Below are 25,945 nucleotides of genomic sequence, written 5' to 3'. Positions count from 1 at the left end.
CTGTTTTGGCGGTCTGACGGGTTGACCCGTCGGGCTCAACCCATATTGCCACCCCTGCATGGAGGAATTAGATTGACGAGATTTTGTGTTTGAAAAAAAAGTTTATGACCTAAAATTAAATATAAATGTTGTTAAGTTTCACACAAAAGAAATAAATATAAAAATCAATAATACATATATTACATAAGATTTACAATTTAAGTGGCATCGAGATTCTGTAATAACTTTTTAACTTAGCTTTTACCACATTTTTTTTATATACTTCTATAGATTTTATATGTGTACGTGTATTGTATAGTCAGATAACCTGAAATTTATGATGAGTAAGAATTAGGACTATTGTTTATATGTTACGAGGATATGATTATCTTTATACTAGTGACACCTTTAACAAAATATATTCTTCGTATATCAAGATGTCAATATTTTAGAGAGAGAATTATAGTGAAATATATATCATGTTTTTGGAGCACACGTATATGTGCGATATTTTTGCAATATTTTACTAGATTTTAACATGTATTTAATAAATATGTAGTGAGTTTGATTCCTACCAAAAATATTTTCGAAATAGGTCAGGAATTTTAATTATGACTAAACTCTAACTCATGATTAGTTTTATAATCAGATCAAAGAATTGAAATTTGTGAAATGCCCCCAAGCTGATATTTTGTAAGAATAGGAATACTTACATGGGTTCTAAAAAAAATTCAATCTTGTTTATTCATGTACTGCAAGTTGATATTTTGAAAGAATAGGAAACTATCTGCTGTTGCTGTTGATTCCTTAATCAATTATATGACTAGTTGGTTGCTGATCAATTACGTAATTTCAATGGCAGCTTCTGGAGAAAGCTCTTGAAGAATGTGGCAATGATCTTGATTCTGCTATCAGAAGCTTAAATGAGCTTACGTTAGGAGGATCTGTTCAGAAGTCACTTGGTTCTGCTGACATTGGATCTGATGCAGCTGTTGATCTTAATGCTCAACTTCAACAGAAAGGTATGCATGAGAGGCAATATTGTCTTAAAGTTAGTTGAAGTCAGACTCGAGATTATTCAATGCTTGCAGTGCAACAGATGCTTGATGAGCATTAGTTTCCTTGTGTTTTAGAATTTACATTGCCCCAATTGTATTTTTAAAAATTAATACATGGGTTCTGAATCTTTGTGGGTGTTGTTATATGCTAAATTAAGGTTTAATCCACACCAGTTTGCATTTTTTGAAGAATTAAAAAAAATCCAAATTTCAATGGACAAGACAATATGTGGGTTCTAAGTTTTTGTTGTTTTTATAGCTACTTCAAATCATAACCTTTATTTAATTTTACATATTATTCTTGTTACATTCAAAGCCTGCTAAATTAGTGGTGTCACTGGCCATTTCTGGCTGGATGGGGATTTGTTGAATGGATGAAATGGCCAAGTTTTCTAGGACATGTGTTTTCTTTAAAGCAGGTTTCTTTTGCCGATTGAGAGTAATATTAATCATTGGTATGGTTCTAGAGATGTGAAGTTAATATTAATCATATCACTGGTTATTTTGTTGTAGGTGAAGGCTATTGAGATATATAGTCCCACATTGGTTGTATGTACAATTAATGTGGAGTTTATAAGGCCTTGGGCACTCCCACCCTTTGAGCTAGCTTTTGGGGTGGTGTATCCCAAGGTTCTTTACATGGTATCAAGCCTAATGGGCTGTGTGAAGGGGCGTGTTGAGATATATAGTCTCACATTGGTTGTATGTGTAACTAATGTGGAGTTTATAAGGCCTTGGACAGTCTCATCCTTTGAGCTAACTTTTGGGTGGTGATCTCAAGGTTCTTAACATGATATCAGAGCTTGAGTGACTATAAGGTCACAAGTTCGCCTCACTGTCCCCCACTTTAAATGGAAGCACAGATTGGGCCGCCTGTTGCATAATCCACGCTTCAAGCCAACTAATGTATAGTCCCACATTGGGCACTCCCAACCTTTGAGCTAGCTTTTGGGGCGGTGTATCCCAAGATTCTTTACAAAGGCAAATGTGATGCGGAAGTTGCAGCTTCTGATGATCCAGTAGTAGCCGGACAAAATTATCCTATCAATGGTGCTGAATGGGTAGAGCTTTTTGTTAAAGAAATGGTGAATGCTTCAAACATGGATGATGCCAAAGAGCGAGCTTCAAGAGTTGTAGAGGTTCTGGAGAAATCCATTTGTGCACGAGCAAGCGCAGAAACAGAAACGAATTTCCACCAGGTGTCATTGACTCATTGTCATTGCACCAGATACCATGCACTGTTATTCTTCTTTCCATCTTCACTCGTTCACACGCAACTTCGTGTTCATTATGGATTGCATGCCGGTTGTTATGTTGGAGGATTATAATTCTTTTTTCCATCTTTTGCTTCTTTATGGGTCATTTAGATTTTGGTGATCGGAGGTGATGATATAAATCCGCCTTTTCCTCAGAATTAAAATTTAGTATCCTGCTGTTAAGAGTGTTAGTGTTAATAGTGTAGAAATCCCATATTGAGTGTGTCTATTTGTATTCTTCAATTGGTTTGCTATATAATAGCACCAATGTTGTGTAGTTTAATAAAATAAGGATTACTATCATTTCCTCTTGTATCTATGATATTCAACATGGTATCTAGAGCCTAACAAGAGGAATCTTAATCGTTTAACTTAGTTCTATTTTCCATAATTTCAATATGGTTATAGAGAGATATCACCCTCCTTGAGGGATTCCCGTTGCTATTTCGTTTTCGGGTTTTTCTTAGTATGCACTGTGACTGCAGCTTAGACTGATTTGTCACATCAGAAAAGAATGATCCTTGGGAAGTTGTTGGGTTGACCACCGTTGTCGTTGACCGACCACCGTTGACCGTGTCGTCCACCGTTGACAGCCGTCTCCGGCGACTTTTCCGATGACTTTCCGGCGACTTTTTCGGCGATCCACCACCGTCTCCGACGACTTTTTCGATTCCGCGAAGCTTTGTTTTTCTTTAATCTTCTTTCTTCCCAAGATGGAGTATTTATATTATTCATCATCCATCTTGAGGGGGAACACTGACCAAGTTGCTGATGTTGTCTCCGCTGATGATAATTCTGACACTGTTTAGAAGTTCCTCTTAACGGGGAGCACTGTCCATGTTGCTGATGGTCATTCTAGCACAATTGTCTTTGCTGATGATAATTCCGGCATTGCCGATGATAATTCCGGCACTGTTTAGAAGTTCCTCTTGAGGGGGAGCACTGTCCATGTTGCTGATGGTCATTCCAGCACAATTGTATTTGCAGATGATAATTTCGGCACTGTTTAGAAGTTCCTTTTGAGGGGGAGCACTGTCCATGTTGCTGATGGAGTCTCCGCTGATGATAATTCTGGCACTGTTTAGAAGTTCCTCTTAACGGGGAGCACTGTCCATGTTACTGATGGTCATTCCAGCACAATTGTCTTTGCCGATGATAATTCCGGCATTGCCGATGATAATTCTGGCACTGTTTAGAAGTTCCTCTTGAGGGGGAGCACTCTCCATGTTGCTGATAGTCATTCCAGCACAATTGTATTTGCCGATGATAATTCCGGTACTGTTTAGAAGTTCCTCTTGAGGGGGAGCACTGTCCATGTTGTTGATGGTCATTCCAGCACAATTGTCTTTGCCGATGATAATTCCGGCACTGTTTAGAAGTTCCTCTTGAGGAGGAGCACCGTCCAGGTTGCTGATGGTCATTCCAGCAAAATTGTCTTTGCCGATGATCATTACGGCATCTTCCATGTTGATGTTCATTTCGACGCCATTTTTAGCACATTGTTGATTTTTGGTTTCTCATTTAGGAGATTTATTTTGATGTTATGTTACTTGGTCTTTCTTGTAATAAGCTTGTAGCATAGTCAAAGGGAAACCACGGCTGCTCACCAACTGTTAAATGAAATGTTTGAGATGGATCTTGATGCTGATGTCCTGGTTAGCTCAGTTGTTTTTGCCGATGATAATTCCGACACCATCCATGCTCTGATGTCCATTCCAGCACTGTCTCTTTATCAGCTCTTCACACTGATGGTCATTCCAGTTGATTTGTTGTACTTAGTCATTTCATTTCGTTGATGTAGCATTGTTGTTTTTGGTTCCTAATGGGAGTATTATTTATGTATCAAGCTTGTAGCATATGATCTATATGCTACAGCTTGAGGGAGAGTGTTAAGAGTGTTAGTGTTAATAGTGTAGAAGTCTCACATTGAGTGTGTCTCTTTGTATTCTTCTATTGGTTTGCTATATAATAGCACCAATGTTGTGTAGTTTAATACAATAAGGATTACTATCATTTCCTCTTGTATCTATGATATTTAACACCTGTTTTTCCATTTTATTTTTATTTTTTGGTAGAACCTACTTTTCCTCTTACATCTACAAGTTTCATGTTCATGCTCTGGATCACTTTGTTCCCTTTCAACTATCATCAGACCTCTACTAAATGCTGGAACAGTGTCAAGGGAAGACACAGTTAATATATTAAGCCCTAGCATTTACTTGATTTTAGATGTTCACACACACACACCCATGATTTTCTCTATCTCTTGTCAATCATCTCTATCTCTCATTGCTCCATAGACAGATACACTAGCATCCTTTCTTAGACACTTACTGTTCAACAACTTAAACAACACATGTCCATATAAACTTGGAGCACTCAAGTTAAAGATAATAAATAATTGGTACATAATTGATTATGATAGGTAATTGTCAATTAATAACATTTTCTCCTGTTCAAAATATATTTATTTTTTTGGAAATATTTCAATCGGTTCATTGCTTCGCAACTAATCCGATTCGGAGCGGGTCCAAGATTAAGGCTTTAAATCCCTCCCAAAGATGGTGCTGGAGAGATTCGAACACATGCTCTTACCTCCATCTGCTTAGCTCCCATGCGCCAACTGAGCTACCACCATTTGATCAAAATATTTGTTGTTTCAGAAAAAAAAGATTTTATTTCAATTTATTTACCTCTTAAAAACTTTAAAAGTAATAATTATGTTTTTTTTAATTTATCAATTCAATTACATGACTAATATTGAATTTAGTTGGATTCACATAAAGGTACGGCTCTTCCAATTTATTTATTTATTTTTTATATATTCACATAAAGGTACTTATTAATATCTCTTTAAAACAGACTAGGAAAATGTTAATAGAGTGATAATAATTTAATTTTTTATTAAAATAATATAATTAAAAATAGTTACATATATTCTTAAAATTAAAGTATTTAATATTTTTCTTAAATTTATACATCACTTCTTGAATTAGAACTAACAATACTCTGTTATAAATTTTTATAATAATTGTGGACTTCAATCAATTGTAGTTTTTCTTGTTTTGATAAAAACGAGCTAAGTCATGATCCATATGGGGGTGCAGTATAAAGCCCATTTAATTAAGTGATCATTTTGTTTGAGCTTGGATATCTGTAAACTGATTAGTGTGGGTAATAGTGTAGGCCTAATCCATAGGCCCATGATGGGAAGGGGACTAGGGTTAATAAGTTTGGCTAGGTCCCCTCTGCATTCACAACGTGTTAGAAAACCATTACTCCACAACTCGCCCCATCAACGGTTGTGATCAGGGAGTGGTGTGAATTGCAGAGGAAGATCCTGGTCTTTCCATTGCAGGAGCTAGAGGAAACAAGAAGCCTTCAAGAAATCAAGAATCATGTCTTCAACAAGTAAATATAAATCTTTTGGTGTTCTAATTTCATATAATCTCATCTTGAAATTTCTTACATTTGGTATCAGAGCCTAAATTATATGAGTTAGGGCCCAATTTTTATTATTAAACATGATCAGGTTTTTGGGATTAGTTTTATTGTCTTCCTTTATTCTTGATTATATGATTTTTAAATCAAGTTTTTTTAATAAATCAAAATTAGATTTCCAAGACACTTCGTAAAACGTGATTTTCTAAATCCATCAATTTTTTATAAAGTTGAATAACTTTTTGTTTAACCCAATTTGATATAGTTTAATACTGTCATGTATTGAATTACAAAACAACAATATCATTTGGTGTATTCTTTAGGTGGTATTTTCTTTTTTTATTTGTTTTGGGTTTTTTGTTGTTTTGTTGGTATGTTTCATGATCATGTGCGGTTTTTCTATATATGTTTTTCAAATAAATTTTATTATAATATTAGTTGAGTGATTTATCTTGATAAAAACATCGTGATATTATTTCTATTGCATTTGGAATGATTGTTGATTATATGGCAGAGAATATAACATCAATGATACAATCATCAAATCAATTAATTATACATTTGTATTGAGATAAATTTATTATTATTATTTGATTTGACACCTTTGATGGAATTGATTGAAAGGCTTCAAGATATATTTTGTATTTATGGTTAATAAAAATATTTGGATAGAAATAAATACATTACAATTGGTGTTTTTATATTTAGTTTGAAACTATTTGGAATCAATAATTTAAAATAAAAGTTATTTGGTAGCCATGTGGGATACGTACAATGTATTCTACATGAATAAAAATGCATGAATCCATAATAACTTTGACGAAACTGCTTCGTTTAGAGTTAGATATTATTTATGGATGCAAATTATTTCTGTGGTGATTGATTTGATTGTGGAGAAGAAAATTTATTTGGATTTTTTAAGTAAAACCCATCCACAGGCTATGGTGCATAAGGCACTTGTGAGCTCAATAGTGACATAGTTTTATCAACTATTATTTTGTGTGGTGTTATAATTAAATATGATTTTATGATATATTTAAAGTAAATAAATAAATCGTTGTAATAAATATCCTTTTTTGGCAAAGTGATAAGCCTTGTATGCTTGCTCTAATTTTTTTTTGTTTATTAAGATGCATGCTTCCTTTTGAATTGATTAAATACAAAATTTATTTGGAAATGATTTTGGTTATTTCATGCAATTTTCTGTCCAAAAGGGTAATTGTGTGTTATAACTGTAAATTTGTTTGGAATGATGTTAATGGAGGTGCATTGATCTAGGTGATCTGTCTGCTCAAAAGAGACACATTTGTAAAGCCAATGTATGCTCATTGAGCAAAAAATTTTCTTTGAGGTTGTAGATGAAGTTATTGGAGGCTCATTGGACTAGGGATCTATATGCCCAAAGAGGATGGATTTTTGAACTCAATGTTGTGCTCATTGATTAACTCATCTGAGGTTCTGACCTTGGTTTGTGCATTCTGCCTAAAGGAAAATGTACTATTATATTGGTCTTGTTATAACAACCTGTTGTGCTCAATGATTAACTCATCCTGAGCAACTTTTTCTTAAGATAGTAGATGAAGTTATTGGAGGCTCATTGGTCTAAGAATCTATCTGCCCAAAGGGGAGAGATTTTCAAACCCAGTGTTGTGCTCATTGATTAACTCATCTGAGGTTCTGGTCTTGGTTTAACATTGGTTAGTGCATTCTGCCCAAAGGAGAATGTACTATTATGTTGACCTCATTATAATATCCGGACTAAATTGAATGTGTATATTGTCCTTTAGTTTATTATAATGCATACTTGTTTTGCCTTGATAATGAATTTCTATATTAGTTCCTTGAAATAGATTTGAAAACATGTTTGATTCATTTTAAATTAATATTTTGAAATATTTATTTTAATTTTTTATATACATAAATATTTATTTAGAATTATTTGCTCTCATTCATATTGAATTTTGTGAGATCTTATTCATGTTTAATTCTGTAATAAATATTTATGTTCCTTTTTCAAAATTTTAATTAATGAAAAATTGTTACATATTATCGTGATTATAATTTTAATATTTACTCTACCAATTTTAGCATAAATTTTATGTGTTTTGTCAATTAATTTTGATTTGTGAGCTAAGATATATAATTGCTGATATTGGGTATTGAAATTTGTGACACAAATTGTAGTTTAGTAAATGCAATATGAATTTGGAAAACATATGCTATAAGGTTTTTCATATTATTTAGGTATGATTATTCATAATGTTATTTGTGAATCGTTAGTGTTTTTGTTTATAAAAATTATTGTTTGCAATTATCTGCCCAAAGGAAGTTATTGTATGTATCAATTTTCAAATTTGCATTAAGTTAAAATTTAAAATAATGTAAAATAATTATGTATTATGTATTCTGCCCAAATGAGAGTTTATAATATGCTAATTATTTCATTAAAATTATTTCATTGCCCATACTTAATATAATTGCATTTTTGTAATAAATATACTTATGATATGAATGATAACAATGTCATAATAGAATTATTGATTGGATTAAATTATAATAAATAGATATGAGATCTAGATTTTTTATTATGAATTTTGATCTTGATAAAGTATTACGTTAAAGTTAGCCTATATTTAATGTGGAGATTATACTTGATATGTTTTTTAGTGGGAGAGATATGGTTAATTTTGCGTGATCTTGAAGTTATTATCGAGTCAGTGGGAGATAATTGCTTAGTTTTTAATGTTAGGATATGAGTTTATTTTTAAATGAATTTTCTATAAGGTCTCTTTGAGAAGGATTTTGAATTCTATATCATTTTTAAATCAACATGGATTTTATTTTACATTAATGGTGATTTGATGAGGTAGTGACTTTCTTGAGGTATGATGAAAATAATTTTTGTTAGTATATTTACCATAAGATCAGTGGGAGAAAAGTCTTTTTTCTTGTATTGTATATGGATGACTTAGTTATTGAGAATGTTAATTGACTCTCTAACCAAAGGACTTAGTCCCATGGTATTTTGAAGAACATGTGCATTGTGAGTTGATTTGATGTGCTTGGTTAGTGGGAGTTTGATTTCTTTGTTATTTACTTATCATGTTGAATTGTTTATTACAGACGTAATTGATATTTGGTTGATATATAAATCTCTTATGGAGCAATTGATTATGCATTGAATTTTGTTATTGCATATTTGTGTTTGTGTTTATTAATTGTGAAATATTGGAATTCAGTGTCGTTGGGACTACCGTGCCTGTGGTTGACACTATATTGGAGTTTGAGGCATGATAATAAGATTTTGGAACTTAGTGTTGTTAGGACCACCATGCCTGTGGTTGACACTATATTGGAGTTTGAGGCATGATTTTGGAACTCAGTGTCGTTGGAACCATCATGTCTGTGGTTGACACTATATAGAAGTTTGAGACATAATGGTGTTGTTATGACTACAGGGCCCGTAGTCGACACCATATTTGATTATATGATGGTTTTTTGATAAATCATGGAATTTCTCTGGCTTTAAGGCATTTGAGAGAAATTTGAGAACTGACAGAGAAAATAGCAGTTTGGCTGTTGTTGGATCACATTGGTATGCTATTTTCTTGCTACACTCCACACTAATGACTAGTCGACGGAGTCAAGTAACATTTGTGACCATGGAAGGTCTTATATCGGTAAGGGTATAATGACCGCCTGATTCAATGTTATTTGATTTTAGTTGGATGCAGTCATATTCAGATATCGCACCTTGGATCATGTGTTTTCTTAAAATGTGGCCACATTATAAGAATTAGTCCTTAGCCCGAGATTCGTTTTCAAATAACTTGTTTCCCTTTTCTCTTTTAAATTAAAATTTTACAATTGATTTTGCCCAAGTGGGAGAATGTTAGAATTTTTATAATAATTGTGGGCTTCAATCAATTGTAATTTTTCTTGTTTTGATAAAAACGAGCTAAGTCATGATCCATATGGGGGTGTAATATAAAGCTCATTTAATTAAGTGATCCTTTTGTTTAGGCTTGGATATCTGTAAACTGATTAGTGTGAGTAACAGTGTAGGCCTAATCCATAGGCTCATGATGGGAAGGGGACTAGGGTTAATAAGTTTGGCTAGGTCATCTCTGTATTCACAACGTATTAGAAAATCGTTACTCCACAACTTGCCCCATCAACAGTTATGATCAGAGAGTGGTGTGAATTACAAAGGAAGATCCTGGTCTTTCCATTGCAAGAGCTAGAGGAAACAAGAAGCCTTCAAAAAATCAAGAATCATGTCTTCAACAAGTAAGCCTAAATCTTTTGGTGTTCTAATTTCATATAATCTCATCTTGAAATTTCTTACATACTGAACACCAAACACATGAATGAATTGGTATAAAATTATTTCAACTTAATTAATAATTTTGAAATCGAGTTTGGTATAATCAATAAACTGATACAGGAATCTTTGAAAATAAATAAGAGTACTTAATCATTAATTCATCAAGTGTCAATAATTTATTTGTCTAGTGCACTCAAGTTGGATGTTCCAAATTTAAGCAAGCATGACTTATGAATTATCATATTAATAGTACTTTTTAATATGTGCATTTTAGGAGATAAAAAAAATGTGCATTTTAAATTTGTCCAATTGTTAAGTTAATTGGTCCATAGTACCATACTACCATATTGACGTGGCTTACCTGACGAGATGAGGGCCAACAAAAGCACGTGATTTTGTGCCCTCGATCGCTACTCCAAGTTTCCAACTACACAAAGACAAGGAAAAGCAATTACTCAGTCTCATTCATCATTGACAAAAACAATTACCGAGTCTCATTCATCATTGACGAGGCAAATAAATCCGAAACCAAACGTGATTACTTTTTCCTAATCCTTTTAACCACATGCTAATCCACTGAGCAAACCAATATCATAAAAGCCGCTGAGGAAGCACGTGACGGCCCAGAGGCTCCAAAACTCAGGTTCATCCCGGGCCACGACAAGGTTCAAGGTCCAAAGATTTGGGACCACTCCCTTTTCCAACAAATCCAATGTCTTGACATGGCTCGAGTCCACATAGTACCGGAGTACCAGTTGGGGCATTGACAGTGGTTGGTTTTAAGAAGTAGTATAAGTTTGTTTAAAGGGAAGATTATATTTATAAATTTTTGTTTAGAAAATTTTACAAATTATATTATATCTAATCGAGCTGAAATTTTTGACAGTCAGATACTCCGTCGCTGTTGGCCCCTACCCCAAAACCCGGATGTAGAACTAGAAATGTTTCCAGACATTGTCACATTCTAGTGATTTTACCTCCCAACAATTTCTTAATTTAGTTAAGGGTTGTGGGGGCTCTTTTCCCTTGTTTGAGTTTTCTTCGCATGCAACCACAGCAGTCACTCGGATATTGTCATTTGTGTCTGACATGCCAACCAACCATGTTGAACCACATAACCCGAACTATACTATATTATTATTATTATTATTATATTAAAGCTTATCATTTGTATTGTCATTATAGTATAGTAATAATCACACAAATTATATTTTTAACTCCTCTCTTTCAACTTCAAGCAATAAAGGGACAAAATTTACAAATTTACTTCAAACAGTGTTTTGTTTTCTTAGGTCTGTCATTGCATTCATGCAACGATATCCTTAGCTTTGTGTGACACTGAGCACTAGCAAAGGAGAGATATTAATAATAAAGGTTTTATAAGAGTTATGTTATAAGAAAAGTGATTGTGTAATGTTATAGAAATTTGTTTTGCATATTGTAGTTTTTTTTTTTTTTTTCAAAAAACGTGTGCCTCACGAAATATTATGTGTGTAGGAAACTTTTTTGTGTCATGTTAAATAATAAGTGCAAACACTAATAATAAAGAAATAATAGTAGATTGCTGGCAATGAGTTTTTCAGATTTTGTTTTTGCTCGTCTGACATAGTGTTTTATTTCTTTTGACATTTTAGGGTCTGAAACTTTTAGGTGAATAATGGAAATTCTCTTTTTCAACTCTCCACATGTAGAGTGGAGGGTTTGTCAGATTCACGCACGAAAGTTGATTCCAATTTGCTGGGCCTTTCTTTTTTGCATGTGGAGGAAATGAAGGTCAATGGAATTGTTCGGTACGGGTCATATTCAGCGGAATTATTTTTTAATCAATAATTATTTATTGCTTAGGGTTTTTAAACTTTTATTCTAAATATAGTACTTTGTAACGAGCAGAGATAACAAAATAGGTCAGTCCGTCCTTATCTGCCCCACCCCGCCAACCCGTAAAAAACGAGTTGGCCTGCCCCGACCCGCCTTATGAATGTGAATTGTAAGATTCAATCCGTCCCATTTTATGGTGGATTGGTGGGTCAACTATCTAAAAAATTAAAAATGAATTATATTTTATAAATTTCATAATATTACTTATTTTTATTTCACACTCTCCTTAATTTTTTTCCAATCTTAAGCCTAAATATATGTTAATATTCAGTCGAATATTTTTTAAAAACTTAATTTTGTCTCTATATATATATAACTTTTGTCATAAATAAAGTTTTTCTTCTTTATTTTTTTCCAAGAGAGTATTAAGATAAAAAAAAATTAGATATCACAAAAACTTAGTGACAAATAAAATATTACCTAATAGTAAAAAAAAAAGACCCAGCGGGCCAACCAGTCTTGACCTGCCGCTAACCTATTTTGATTTGTAACCCGGCGGAACGGGTTGATGGGTTGAGATGTGTAACTCAACTCGACCCGTTTTGACTGGTTGCCCCGATGAGTTCAACCCATATTTCCATATCTAAAAATATATAGTTAAATATTGCTAAATATAACTTATATTAAATGAATCAGGTAAAGGTAAATTTGTATCTCTGTTTTTTCTTCTCCTCTCTCTTTTACTTGTGTGTGTGATTATTCTCTGCTAACGAGCATAACCTTTGAGTTTATTTATTTTTTGGTAGGTTGTTTTTTTTCGTTTGTTTGTTTGAGGTGGTTTTACTCTTGTGGGTCTGTGTGGGTGGGCTATTGCAATTTAATGAACCGGACCCTCCCACATGTGGGCTCACTGAAAGGGCTGAAATTGCAATATCAGAGGGGTCCACTATTCTCCAATTGATCCACCGTTCAAAGAAACTGGCTCATAAAGCATACTGTGTCTCTATGCGGGGGCATGGTGTGTCCTTTACTATCTGTGCAATGTATAATTAGGATTTGGATTCATCAATGGTACATCAATAATCTAATGCGAGAGTTTCCAAATTTCGATCATGGAAAAGAATTATCAATGATATTATTTGGTCTCATTATTGTATACATTGGTAAAATAATGATATTGTATGATACGTTTATTGGAAATTGCTTTGGTATATCATTATCTTTCTAATTTATTTTTTCATTCCTAATATTTCTTTTTAGAAATATTCCAATCGGTTCATTGCTTCGCAACTAATCCGATTTGGAGTAAGTACAAGATTAAGACGCAAACGTTGGTGAGAATCCAATACTTCGAAAACCTAAGGGTTCCTCCGCAAGGTTCGTCCACGGCTTTAAATCCTTCCTAAAGACGGTACTGAAAAAATTCGAACACGCATTCCTAATGTTTCTTTTTCCATTTGTATTGTCTGTAATATTGAGAATTAATAGGGAAATCAAATCAGTATTTTGTATATGGGATATTAAGGGACAAAGCAGCCCCACAATTAGATGGATCACGTGATTCCCCCTACACAACATTGTTCAACGCCTTATCCGAAAATGATCGAAGTCCCACCAATGTCGGTTATATATTTTCGTTCATTAATGCATGGTTTTCTTTCTTTGTTAACCAAATTAAAAGTAGGCATGATTAAGGGGGATGATTAGGGAGGAAGATAGAATAATTAAATAAGAGGTGCTCGCTCGCCCTGGATGCTACATATCCTATGGTATTGCTTGTACGCATAGACGCATATCGACCACTCTGTGCATGTAGTAGGGGAAAAAGTCATGTGCATGGAAGAGAGTTTTCCTGCCAAGTAGTCAAGTACTATGGGCAAGACGCCTAATATCAGGTTTTATACTTGAGTGAATGAGAATTTTTCAAATTCTATATAGTTGCCTACACAGTGATGATAATATATCTTCATATATATACTCAATATATAAAGAAGAGATTAATATCTTTTGCATTACATAGGATTTTCACTAGTATCACTATTTGCGTGCATGTACACATATACACACACATATGTTGAAAATTCAAGTTTCCTAATTTCTACTGGCAAGTGTTTAAATTTAATTCATGTTTAAATTTAATTCATATATATATATATATATATATATATATATATATATATATATATATATATATATATATATATTATTTATACAATGTTAGCATTGAAGTTTGAACATATTGCATCATTTAAAATATTACCCAAGTTCACTCACCACAAGTACACTTATATGGCTTTTAAATTTTATACTTGAGTGCAAAACAATGTTATTAAACTTAGAACTGTTAATCGACTAGGTCGGGATGCTGGGTCAATGATCAATAGTTCAATCAATAGGTCACTGGTTGAATTGCATGACTCGATTAGATATATATAAATTTATATTTTATACTCAAAATTATATAATAAATATTTTAAATGGTGCAATTTAACTAACAACCGAATGTAGCCTAGCGGTAAATAGTAGGTTGTATCAACCCATGACAATTGAGGAAGAAAATCAGTATCAATTAATACCGATTGAATCGTCGTTCATCACCGGTTCATCGGGTTGATACCAGGTTAATGCCATATTTGGTTCGTTGTTTGAACCAGACTGAATATTAATGGGCTAATTTCTGGTCCAACCGGTCAGACCGACCAGTTCGGTATATATATATATATATATATATATATATATATATATATATATATATATATATATATATATATATATATATAGGCTTTAATAGCTCTTCTGTTGCTGCAGATCAGAAAATTTGCAGCAACGCTTACTTCCACTAGGATCCGGTTCCGTATCTTGGAATTTTTTTTTTTTTTTTTTAATTTCAGGATCCAGCTCCGTATCTTATGTAAATATATTTTCATCAGCAGTGACAGCAGAAATGAGAAACCCATATATATATATATATATATATATATATATATATATATATATAATCAATTTATACAAATGTTAGTTATATTCTCAGTTTTAACTGTTTACTTCACTTGCATGTAATGTTTTTTATTTATTAACTACACTGTTGAGCAATAGGATACAAGAATGATCGTAAAATTTCTTATTCATATATATAATCAATTTATACAAATGTTAGTTATATTCTCAATTTTAACTAGTGACCTCACCTACATGTAATGATTTTTATTTATTAATTACACTGTTGAGATATATGATACAAAATGATTGTAAATTTTTTTATTCTTATACCGGTATAAATACACACACACATATATATATATATGAGTTTTATAAGAGTTATGTTGTAAGAAAAGTGATTGTGTAACGTTATAGAGATTCGTTTTGCGTGCTGTAGTTTTTTTTTTTTTTGTTTCAAAAAATGTGGGCCCCACAAAATGTTATGTGTGTAAGAAATTTTGTTGTGTCATGTTAAATGATAAATGCAAACCCCTATATATATATAAACATTTCTCAAAATATTTCTCAAAATATTTCTCAAGTAACTAGACGTCCAGCTAGTAATTCTAATCATTGATTCTCATTTATTTTCCGTATTTAATGTTTTTATGCATTTTTTTATGATTATGATTCCTAGCTGGACTTTTAGTAACTTGATAAAAGTATTTTATCATATTAGAAATTTAAGATTTATTTTTGAATTCAGATGTAGATAATTGGTTAATATTTTATCGAATCTATGAATAAAATATTTCGTGAGATACTTTGTAGGTAATGTTGTACACTAGTGCACAAAATAATAGAGATGTATAATGTGTCATTATATGTACTAAATGAAAGAAAGAGATGTTTCATAAATTGCATGTGTAAGCTTCCATGTCTGTCAGTATATATATGTAGGGAATATTGAAATTCATCCTATCTAGTGAGAATGGAAAGGGGTCAGGTGCTTGCTTGAATCCTATTTTTGTATTCATACATACCCTTATAAGTCTCATGTACGTAGGGCACTCCACAAAAAAAGGATGGAGCCCCCCCTCTCCCTTCGGCCCCCTCCCCAAAAGGTGTTTCTTCACCTTCTCTTATTTTATTTTGGACTTTTTTTTGGGGGGGGAGGGGGTTATTTTTTGTTGAATTGCGAAGTGTTCAGGGACATAAAGTGCCAAGTAATTAAGTTACATTGAGGGAATGGAACCATTTATGCTCTTGGATCCTTATTCCAAGCAAAGTGTTGTCATTTTCTAAGAGGACAGAGCAGGAGACATTGATTTGGACCTAAATCACAACAATATTTTTTCTTGTCCTCCTGGGGTAGTGCACCCTCTTGGCAAGTACTTAACTCCTTGCCTATAAAAAGAGAGCAACTAGGCCATATCTTGTGCAAGTGCAAGGTTTCACAGTTATACCACAAACTCATATAGAGTTAAATTAAGATGGCTATGTTACCAAGCAAGCGCCTAGTTCTGGTTGCTTTTCTGTTACTTTGCTTCATCTCCATGACAGCTAGAGGTGAGCTTAGTTTCATTTAATTATACATGATCAAGGTCTTGCAAAAATTAGAATTAAAATTTTATACATAATATTCAAAGTCTTTCATTTATGGGATGTTTCTTTTGCTTTCTTGCAGCCAGAAGTTTGCGTGAGACTGGGGTTGGAGCTGAGAAGGGTCAACGTAATCTGTTTAAGTTGAACCATGAAGGGGCACAAGACAGCAGTGATGAGTTGGATACAATGGATTATACGCCTGCAAAGAAGAAGCCACCAATTCATAATTGAAGTCCTTTTTCTTAGAAAAACTTTTGGTAGAAAAGCACCAATCCTCAGTGCTTAATTAAACTGTGCAATTCTATCTATGACCTTCAATGTGTAGATATTGTTTGAACTTTGAAGCTAGGAAAATCCACACTTAAATCACCAACTTGTGCTGAGAAAGCACCAGTCTAGCTGTTGCGTAACGATATATTAGAACTCACGTGTAAATAGTTGTGAGGTTATGAGAATGTGAGGGGAGCATACTGGGTGGAGTTTTCAAAGTTTTGAGCAGCATCAGACACTGAAAATTGCTTCTTAATTATCGAAAAATCTAATATAATACGGGAGTAGATATATCTGAAGAATAGGAGTGCACCACGTCAGCTGCAATTGTCCTGGAGAGAACAAAAAAAAATTATACTTTATATTATGTATTACAGGTAATACATAATGTAAAGTCAATGTCACATCCAGTTTTTGATGCTGCCGTAGTACCCAAGATGTGCTCTTTGATTAGACATTTCAGTCACCAAAAACATATGCTTAATATTAATATATTCACCAGACTTATCCCTATGTAAACCTTATATGTTTTGTTTGAATAATGTATTCGTTTCCTCTGGTGGGGTACATTTTAAGAGACTGTTGTACTTAATGTGAAGATAACAGAGTTTGTAATATCTTAGTTGCTGTATGTGCAACTATGTACATAAGTAAACACTCTGAAAGAGCTTGCCATGTTGGAGAACAAAATCAGGATGGGACTTTAAAGTTTGATCATTAATATATATATATATATATTATATATATATATATATATATATGTTCTTGTAGTATTTTCAGCATCTGGGAATATTTGAAGCCAATTCGTACATTAGAAGCTGTGGAAATGCATGAGCGTAAATGAAATAGTGATATATGCAGATACAACTGAATGGTTCTTCAGTTGTCAGCCATGATAAACAACAAATTGTGCTATCCAGTATTAAACTTGAAGACAAGAGGAAATGACAAAAATTGTTCAATAATATATATGTAACAATCAGGAATAATTTTTTCCTTTTTTTTGGATAGCAATAATTTTTTCCTTTATTAATAGGCTACCCATGATTTCTTATTGTACTAGTGTTCTCTAGTATGAAAGATCTTCAACAGTTGCTTAATCAAACGCTCAGTTAATAATCACTTTAATTAAACACTAATTAAAGTGATGACTGGTATTAAAAGAGGATCAGAAGAACAACCATTTGATAATAATGGTATACTTGTTAAAGTAAAAATGACCCAAGGTGTACGAGTAACTGAGGAGAAAACCTGAATTCGATTCCTATCAAAATATATTGGAGGGACACCGGAAAGACTCGTCTTAACAATATAATTAGGACCGATATAAAAATTAAAAATAAATGGGCCAAAACCCACATGCATCTAGATGCATATTAGCTACGTGGCAATTGGCAAAGAAGCTTTTGTAGCCCACAATTGCATATTATGAGTAAAATAATAAGAGAAACAGTAAACTTTTCAGTATTTCTTTTAAATATAAATAAATATCTTTTATATATTTTGAAAATATTCTAATCGAGGCAGGTCTCAAGATTAAGATTTTAAACTCTTCTAAAAAATAATACTGGAAAAAATCGAACACAGGTTCTCACCTTTATCTGCTCAGACGTCAATTAAGTTACCATCATTTGGTAAATGTGTTTTATATATGAAGCCTCTTTCGTGATTCCAAACAAGTTGCTTTCAGTATTGAATCATTTATTAATTAAACTAACTCAATCCGACGATTTTAGAATAATTACAGTCCTTGATTGTGTGCTCCATAACAATTGATTATTATTATTACATTCCTTTGATAAATTATATTATTTGATTTTGCTTCTTTCATTCTTTTGACTGCGAAATTTACTCAAATATCGTTTTCTGATACTGATCATGAAAGCCTATAGATTATAGAGTGCAAGGATAATGATTATTAGGCTTTCCAAAACTTTGGAATGGATATAATTCAGAATCTCCTTTAAAGTAGGCGCAACAATAATTCCATAAACACATATTTATAGTAATTCATAGGGGTGTCAATATAAGTTTTGACACGCGGGTCGACCCGCGACACGACACGAAAATTCATGTTCGGGTTGACCCGCAAAAAAATTCGTATCGTGTTCGTGTTGGAAAAAATAACACGTAAAAATTTGTGTTGATGTATTCGTGTTCGTGTCAACCCGTATTTTTTTAAATTATTTTATTTTTAATTTTTTATTATTAATTTTTTAAATTTTTAAATTTTTTTAATTTCGATCCATTTTTTTAATTTTTTTTGTCAATTACCGTTTTGACCCCTATTTTGCGTGTTATTCGTGTCGTGTCGTGTCGTGTCAACCCGCAAAAAATTCATGTTGTGTCAGTGTTGAAGATTTTGACACAAATAAAAATTTGTGTCGTGTTAGTGTTGATGTATTCGTGTCGTGTCGAATTCGTGTCGTGTCAACCCGTTTTGACACCCCTAGTAATTCATGTAAAGAACCTTGGGATACATCACCCCAAAAGCTAGCTCAAAGGGTGGGAGTGCCCAAGGCCTTATAAACTCCACATTAGTTGCTCATACAACCAATGTGGGACTATATCATATCTCAACACGTCCCCTCACACGAAAGACCATTGGGCTTGAAGAGTGGACAATGCACAGGTCCACCTACCTGTGCGAACAAAGAAATTCCACCCGAAAGAAAGTGAGGGGCGGCGAGGATCGAACCCGAGACACGAGGCTCTGATACCATGTAAAGAACCTTGGGATACACCACCCCAAAAGCTAGCTCAAAGGGTGGGAGTGCCCAAGACCTTATAAACTCCACATTAGTTGCTCATACAACCAATGTGGGACTATATCATATCTCAACAATTCATATGAACCCTTCCATCATCATCGTTAAAAAAGATCACCCTTGCGTTCAGTGGCGAACCCAGAAAAACTAATTCATGTCCGCACATTAAGTGAGGGGCTGCCCCGAAAAAAATTTTTGATATAACTTTCACATGGAGGAGTTGACTTATCAATGCAGGAAAAACATATAGGTGAATAGCAATTCTAAGCAGATAGAAACATAAACTAATAAAAAATGATGTATAAATTAAGAGAAAAGTGTGTGTCATTTTAAAGGATGTAAAGTTGTCATTTTAAGTGAGAGAAAGAGATAGATCATGGGGGAGAGAGTGGTCAAAAAAAAGTGTGGGTCCCACTTTTTTGTGAGAGTGAAATGACACAAGTTGTGTTATTTAAAAGAACAAATATTTTTCCCATAAATTAAATGTTACTAGTGAAGCAAGTATGACATTGAAGCTATGTTCAATGATTGTTGAGTTGAGCGATTGAAATGTGCAAACCTAGAAAATCAAGTCATCCTATCTCTTTCATTTACTATATGAAAAACAGTATTATGCCATAAGAATGACTGACATTTAATCTATCACAAAAAAAGTATTTAACATTTGCATTGCAAAATTAACAGGTGACTAATATAAATATTGAACCAAAAGATAAATAAGAACATACAATAAAGAAGAAGAAAAAAAAAACTAAACTCAAAATTTTATGTATGCCCCAACGTCGGTCCGCCGGTGCTTGCGTTCAACCAGTTAAAGGAAAAGGAGTTGTTTAATTTAAAGAAAAAGTTTCTACTCAATTTTGGAAGGGGTAAATTAAATAATATATATAGATCTTTGAAGTTAACTCTTAGCATATAGTTATATCAATTCTAATTTACATACAAAGGGAAGTCCCTCAATGTAAAACCTCCAATGCATTGCCCGCATCGATCCAAAACCAAAACTATGAAATTGTGAAGAGATAATATACGTTTAGTAGTATGAAAGTAAGACGAATAAAATGTAGGAGTAAAGATGAGGGCATATAGTTCAAAATAATGTTATAAAACTCGAATAGATCCGTTATTAAATTTTATATCCTCTTTTATTTTTGTAGATAAAAAATAAAAGATGCTATAAAGACATTATATTGTGGGGATATGATTCCACATTACAATTGGGTCAAAAGTGACATATAGTTGAATTAATCAAATTTATTATATGCCACTTTTAACTTTATCTTTATTTAACTTGAATTAATCAAATTTAATTTACATTAACTGCGTTATATTTTTACCACTTTGTTAATTTATTAAGCATTTTTCAGCAAAATTAACTACTTACTATTTATTTTCATTATTATCATAATGATTAAGAGAGCCACCTAATAATTTCACGTACAAATGTGGATAAAATAAACAATGTTCATGTTATCAATACCATATTTATTTTTTCTTAAAAAAACAACTTTAATGTGAGTGTTATCAATTTTTGCTCATTTATTTTCACTTCTCCTGAGTAGATTAACGGTAATCACTTAGTTTGAAATTGAAGAATGATACTAATTATTAGGAATTGAAATTCTAAGAGTAGAAACTCTCTTTAAAGTTTGTTTAATTTTTTGATAAATATCAACTGGTGTTGGAAATCTTAATGGACCCGACTAATTTAATTTTGAGTTTGAACTTCTTTACCCTCCCTATGAATTATAATTATGATATAATCGAATTCACTCTCTTTTGAACCGATCAAATTCAAGGGTTTAACTAAAACGCGACTAGACGAATAACTTGAGTAAATTATTTAAATTCTAACTTTATGATAATATTTATATTTCATTCACTTTATCATAGCCTTCAATAGCCCTCCAAATCAGGTTTGTTCCATGCCAATATGTAAGGGACAAAGTAGGCCTACCTATACGAACTAGTAGATGATTAACGCACTCTTCCCATGTGATCCATACGAACAATGTCTTTTGTCTTAATCATCCAAACAAGAAAAACATTGTCCATTGTCTTATTATCTGAAAATGATCGTAGTCTCATCAGTGTCGGGTATTCTCCCTCCTGTCATTAATGCCTGCCATCCTCCATGATTATAATTAATCAAATCTCCTACGTATGCAATCTAACTAGAGGGGAAGAAAACAATCAGACCAAACAAAACAACCATTATGTATGACAAAGCAATATACAGTGCTACATATTTTAAGCTTTATTTGTTAATTAACAGGCCCTAAAGTGAAAATTACTAATCAAAATATGTAGCCTTTTTTTCTCACTCCCAAAGTCCTAATCAAGGGTCACAATGACAATATGATCATCTATTGCTCTAAACTCTAAAGTATTATTTAAATTCGAGTAAACACCCTTTTTAGTCCCTGTCAATATCTACGAAGTCGTTTTTAGTCCTGGCAATAAAAAAGATCAAATTGGTCCCTAAAATTACAAAAAAGGGCCATGTTAGTCCTTATGTCAACTCCCAAATATGTAGAGTGGCCCTTTTCTTGTACTTTCAGGGACCAATTTGGTCCTTTTTTATTGCTAGGGACTGAAAAGGACTTCGTAGATATTGCCAGGGACTAAAAAGGGTGTTTACTCTTTAAATTCTGCATACATTGAAGAAAATTTATGTAATATCTTGACAAATGTTAAAGAATAATATAAATTATTAAAAAGACATTCACTCAACACCTTAAAATTTTGGATTTGAAATTATTCTTTATAAGTGACCACATGGTCACGAAGTTCGATCCTCACCCCACCACTTTCTAGTAGAATTAAAATAAATATATGGTAAATTAAAAATTGGGTCAGTATAATATTCATGTTTCAAGTCCAAAGGACTCTTGCGTGAGAGAGTGTATTAGAGAATAATATAAACTATTAAAAATGTCTTCACCTAACATTTTAAGATTTTGGATTGAAATGATTCTTAGTCAAAGGATTATAAGTAAATAATCAAAGTATTGATTTTTCAATGGCTTAAATTGTGCATATAAAAGAACAATCTTTTAGGAGATACATATATAGGCTATTTGACCATTTTGCCTATCATTAATTAATTAATAACCATTTTACCTCTGATTCGAAACTATCTACCAATCTGCCCCTCTTTAATCGACTACTTTGCATTTTTAATCGACTAAATGGTTGTTGGAAGATTTAATCGACTAAATCTCCCTACTTAATCAATTAAAATCATACTGACTTATTTTCCTTTGTTGTCAAATATGGAGATTTAGTCGACTAAATAGACAGACTTAGTCGACTAAATCTCCCAATAACCATTTTTTGTCTGTTTTGGTCATTTAGTCGATTAAAAATGCAAGGTAGTCGATTAAAGAGGGACAGATTGATAGATAGTTTCGAATCAGGGACAAAATGGTTATTAATTAATTAATAAGGGACAAAAAGGTGAAAAAGCCTGCGTATATACATTGTTTCCACAATTAATTTGACCGAATGTGGTGAACGTTAAAGATTTCTTAAGAATATTTATAATCAAACTTTCGATCTTTGGGATTCAAACAGTCACTTTTAATCATTGTGACCCGCGGTAACCATTGGGTAAAAAAGAACAATATTTCTTTTAGATAAAATTGCTTATTGAATCAAAAGACGAGAGAGAGAGAGTCCTATGGGAGTTTATAGTCTGTAACAGAATGATGTTGTTGAAAATATGAGTTCCTTGTTCTAGATTTTCAGGTTGAAATGTCATAAGTTTTATGACTAACTAGTAACTAATATGCATATGGAGCAGTTGGGGAACAATATTAATATAATGTAATGGAAGCAGTGGACAATAAAAGGGTAATTGATATGACCCAAATACACGTATATAGAAATTTTACATTCATGGATGTTGTGGATTTCTAGTTTTCTTGTTTAAGCCTTTCCCCAAAAGCACATACCCATCTTTTCAAGCCAGACAACAGCAGACAATGATGCCGACCCTCGTAGACTGTTGCCCTAATATACAAACTACCATTATGATATGGTCTTTTTTTTTTTTTTTTTTGAATAACATTATGATATGGTCTATGATTACCCAATAATCTTCGTCGCAACTGGCTCTATATATATAAGGGTCCAAAATGAACATGTACATATATTCAGATGAAGATCATGTTATAGAGCATAAGTTTAATTATTTAAGATGGTTGTTGGACAAAACAAGCGCATTGTACTTGTGGTTATCTTCCTCCTCTGCTTCATTTCTAACCAAGCTAGAGGTATTTTATTATATAGATCATAGTCATAAATTGGGTTCAGAAGACTCTCATGATATTCACTTTTTTTTTTTCTAATTAAATAATTTTATTAATTTATTTTGTACATGTTTTCCATATGCAGCACGGACACTGAAAGAAAAAAGCAAAATTGTAGGTAGCACTAGTACAGCTCATTATAAGGAAGTGCATGATCCCATATTTAAACCAAAAGAAGATGAAGATAATGCAGGCGGTGAAATGTTTTCAGTGGATTACACTGCAGTTAGAAGGAAGCCACCGATTCACAATTGAATTGTTTGTAATTTTGTGCTACAATTTATTTTATACTAGGAATATTTTTTTAATATTCAATGGACAGTCTTTCATACACGGTAATAAAATAACCCTATGTTTTATGTACACGAAAGAATAGGTTAAGGATATTATACATTGAAATGGCAATGTGCATGTTTACGTACGCGATATATTTATTGAAGTTTTTAAATAGGGTTTTATGTTGGGGCAGGATATTCTTACACCGGTGTAAGAGTTAGAAGTCTTACACTCAATCTTGACCATTGATCCACTTATATCTAATGGCTCACATTACTAAAAAATTAGAGCCCTTAAATATAAATGAGATCAACAGACAAGATTAAGAGTGTAACTTACACTGGTGTAAAATGATCCTTACCCTTTTATAATGTTTATCATTTAACATAATATAACTTCACTTTCCTACACACACATTAAAGAGGTGGGGTCCACATGTTTTTCTTTCTCTTTCGTCATTCCACTTTCTCTCTCCCTTTTGATGTGAGAGTTGGAAACAACACTTACATTATGTTACATAACACTAATAAAACCCTTTTAAATAACGATACTTATATAAACTTACATTCACACTCATAGAAACTTATTTACATCCTAGTTATAAAGTAACGTTTTAAATCATTCAAATTGTTTACATATATGTCTCACAAAATTTGCCCAAGTATCTTTTCTCATAATTTTATTATCTTCTGTCTATATCTCGTAATTCTGAAATAATTGCGTGTAAATTAAGAAAAACAAAACAAATTGAAGCTTGTCTCTATTCTAGTCTAAAGGAGATGCCCTTCATAATATCTCACATTATATTAATAAATAAATAAATATGGTATCATTTAAAATCTATCCAAATCCACTTGTCCTACATGGCTACCTCTAGAGTAAAATTCAAATTATTTTCCATATATGTACTGTTTCCTCCTCTTTCTAGAGTAATTAAAAAAATCTTCAAAAAAAATACTTTTTCATTGAATTAGAAAAAATGTATCATTCAAAAGATTATGAAAATTTCTCTTTTAATTGTATAATTAAATTACGTAGTGGTACAGAAATGAATGTCTGTCAAGAGGCTAATATGTATAGTGTGAAGAAAAAATATTTAATTTATGTAAAATATATCTTTTAAATATATGGCACACTCGTTGGTTTGTAAAGAGTTAATATGTGTAATCTTTTATGATGAAAAATAGTAATAGAGTTGTTTTTAAGGTTTTTTGTTTAACTAAAAAAAAGGATACTTAATTATCGCATATATAGAGTTCTTTATAAAAAATCATGATAACCACTTAGTAAAATTATTAGTTGAATGGGATTCTAACTCATGCACATAAAAAATACAAAATCTTATAATTCTTTTAATTATGGTGTTCAGAGCTCCTATTACAAAAAAGTGGTGAGGTATTCCGATCTTCAAATTAAGGTTTGCACTTCGAACTTGAAGAGAATGTGGCGAGTATGTACATACTCTGCACCCTGTATTTATAGTAGGAGATGATTGCTTAATTTCCCTAATTTGAGGGATTATCTAATTTTAAGAAAGGAGGAATTTATTTCTGGAAATTTTTGTTGAGATGGCAGGCTTTCAGCAATAACCTTTGATTCGTTGTACTTATTGTATGGAATGACAATGTAGCCAGTACTAGCCACTATTTGAGATCCCATCCCATAATAAGTATATGCATTCATCTAGAATAGTCAAAATTAATTGAAATGCTAACACTGCTTCTAAAAAAGAGAAAAACCGACTTTAATGAGTTTGTAGTTTTTATTATTCAGTCTATAACTTTTATTAGTAGTAACATTTGATACAAAATATGCAATTTTAATAAATAAAAAAAGTACAATAACAGAAAGAGCACAAAAATGGACCCTACAATTAAATGATCATATATTAATTGAGCAAGAAATATCACTGCAG

At 32.4% G+C, this 25,945-nt stretch overlaps 2 protein-coding genes across 2 annotated transcripts; both read left to right on the top strand.

The window, feature by feature from the left end:
- Nucleotides 1–16,246: 16,246 nt before the first annotated feature.
- Nucleotides 16,247–17,187, top strand: LOC133291371 (protein GOLVEN 2). The gene is made up of 2 exons (XM_061489630.1): nt 16,247–16,367; nt 16,486–17,187. Exons 1-2 carry the CDS (start codon nt 16,292–16,294, stop codon nt 16,632–16,634), a joined length of 225 nt encoding a protein of 74 aa, XP_061345614.1. The 5' UTR covers nt 16,247–16,291; the 3' UTR covers nt 16,635–17,187.
- A 6,455-nt stretch (nt 17,188–23,642) lies between these two features.
- On the top strand, nt 23,643–24,009 carry LOC133289753 (uncharacterized). The gene is made up of 2 exons (XM_061487754.1): nt 23,643–23,718; nt 23,840–24,009. Exons 1-2 carry the CDS (start codon nt 23,643–23,645, stop codon nt 24,007–24,009), a joined length of 246 nt encoding a protein of 81 aa, XP_061343738.1.
- Nucleotides 24,010–25,945: the final 1,936 nt, after the last annotated feature.

Source organism: Gastrolobium bilobum, unplaced genomic scaffold (assembly GCF_033153095.1).
Source record: "Gastrolobium bilobum isolate Gb01-03AN ecotype WA unplaced genomic scaffold, APGP_CSIRO_Gbil_v1 utg4377, whole genome shotgun sequence".
Taxonomy (NCBI): Eukaryota; Viridiplantae; Streptophyta; class Magnoliopsida; order Fabales; family Fabaceae; genus Gastrolobium; species Gastrolobium bilobum.
This window is presented reverse-complemented; position numbering and strand designations above follow the sequence as displayed.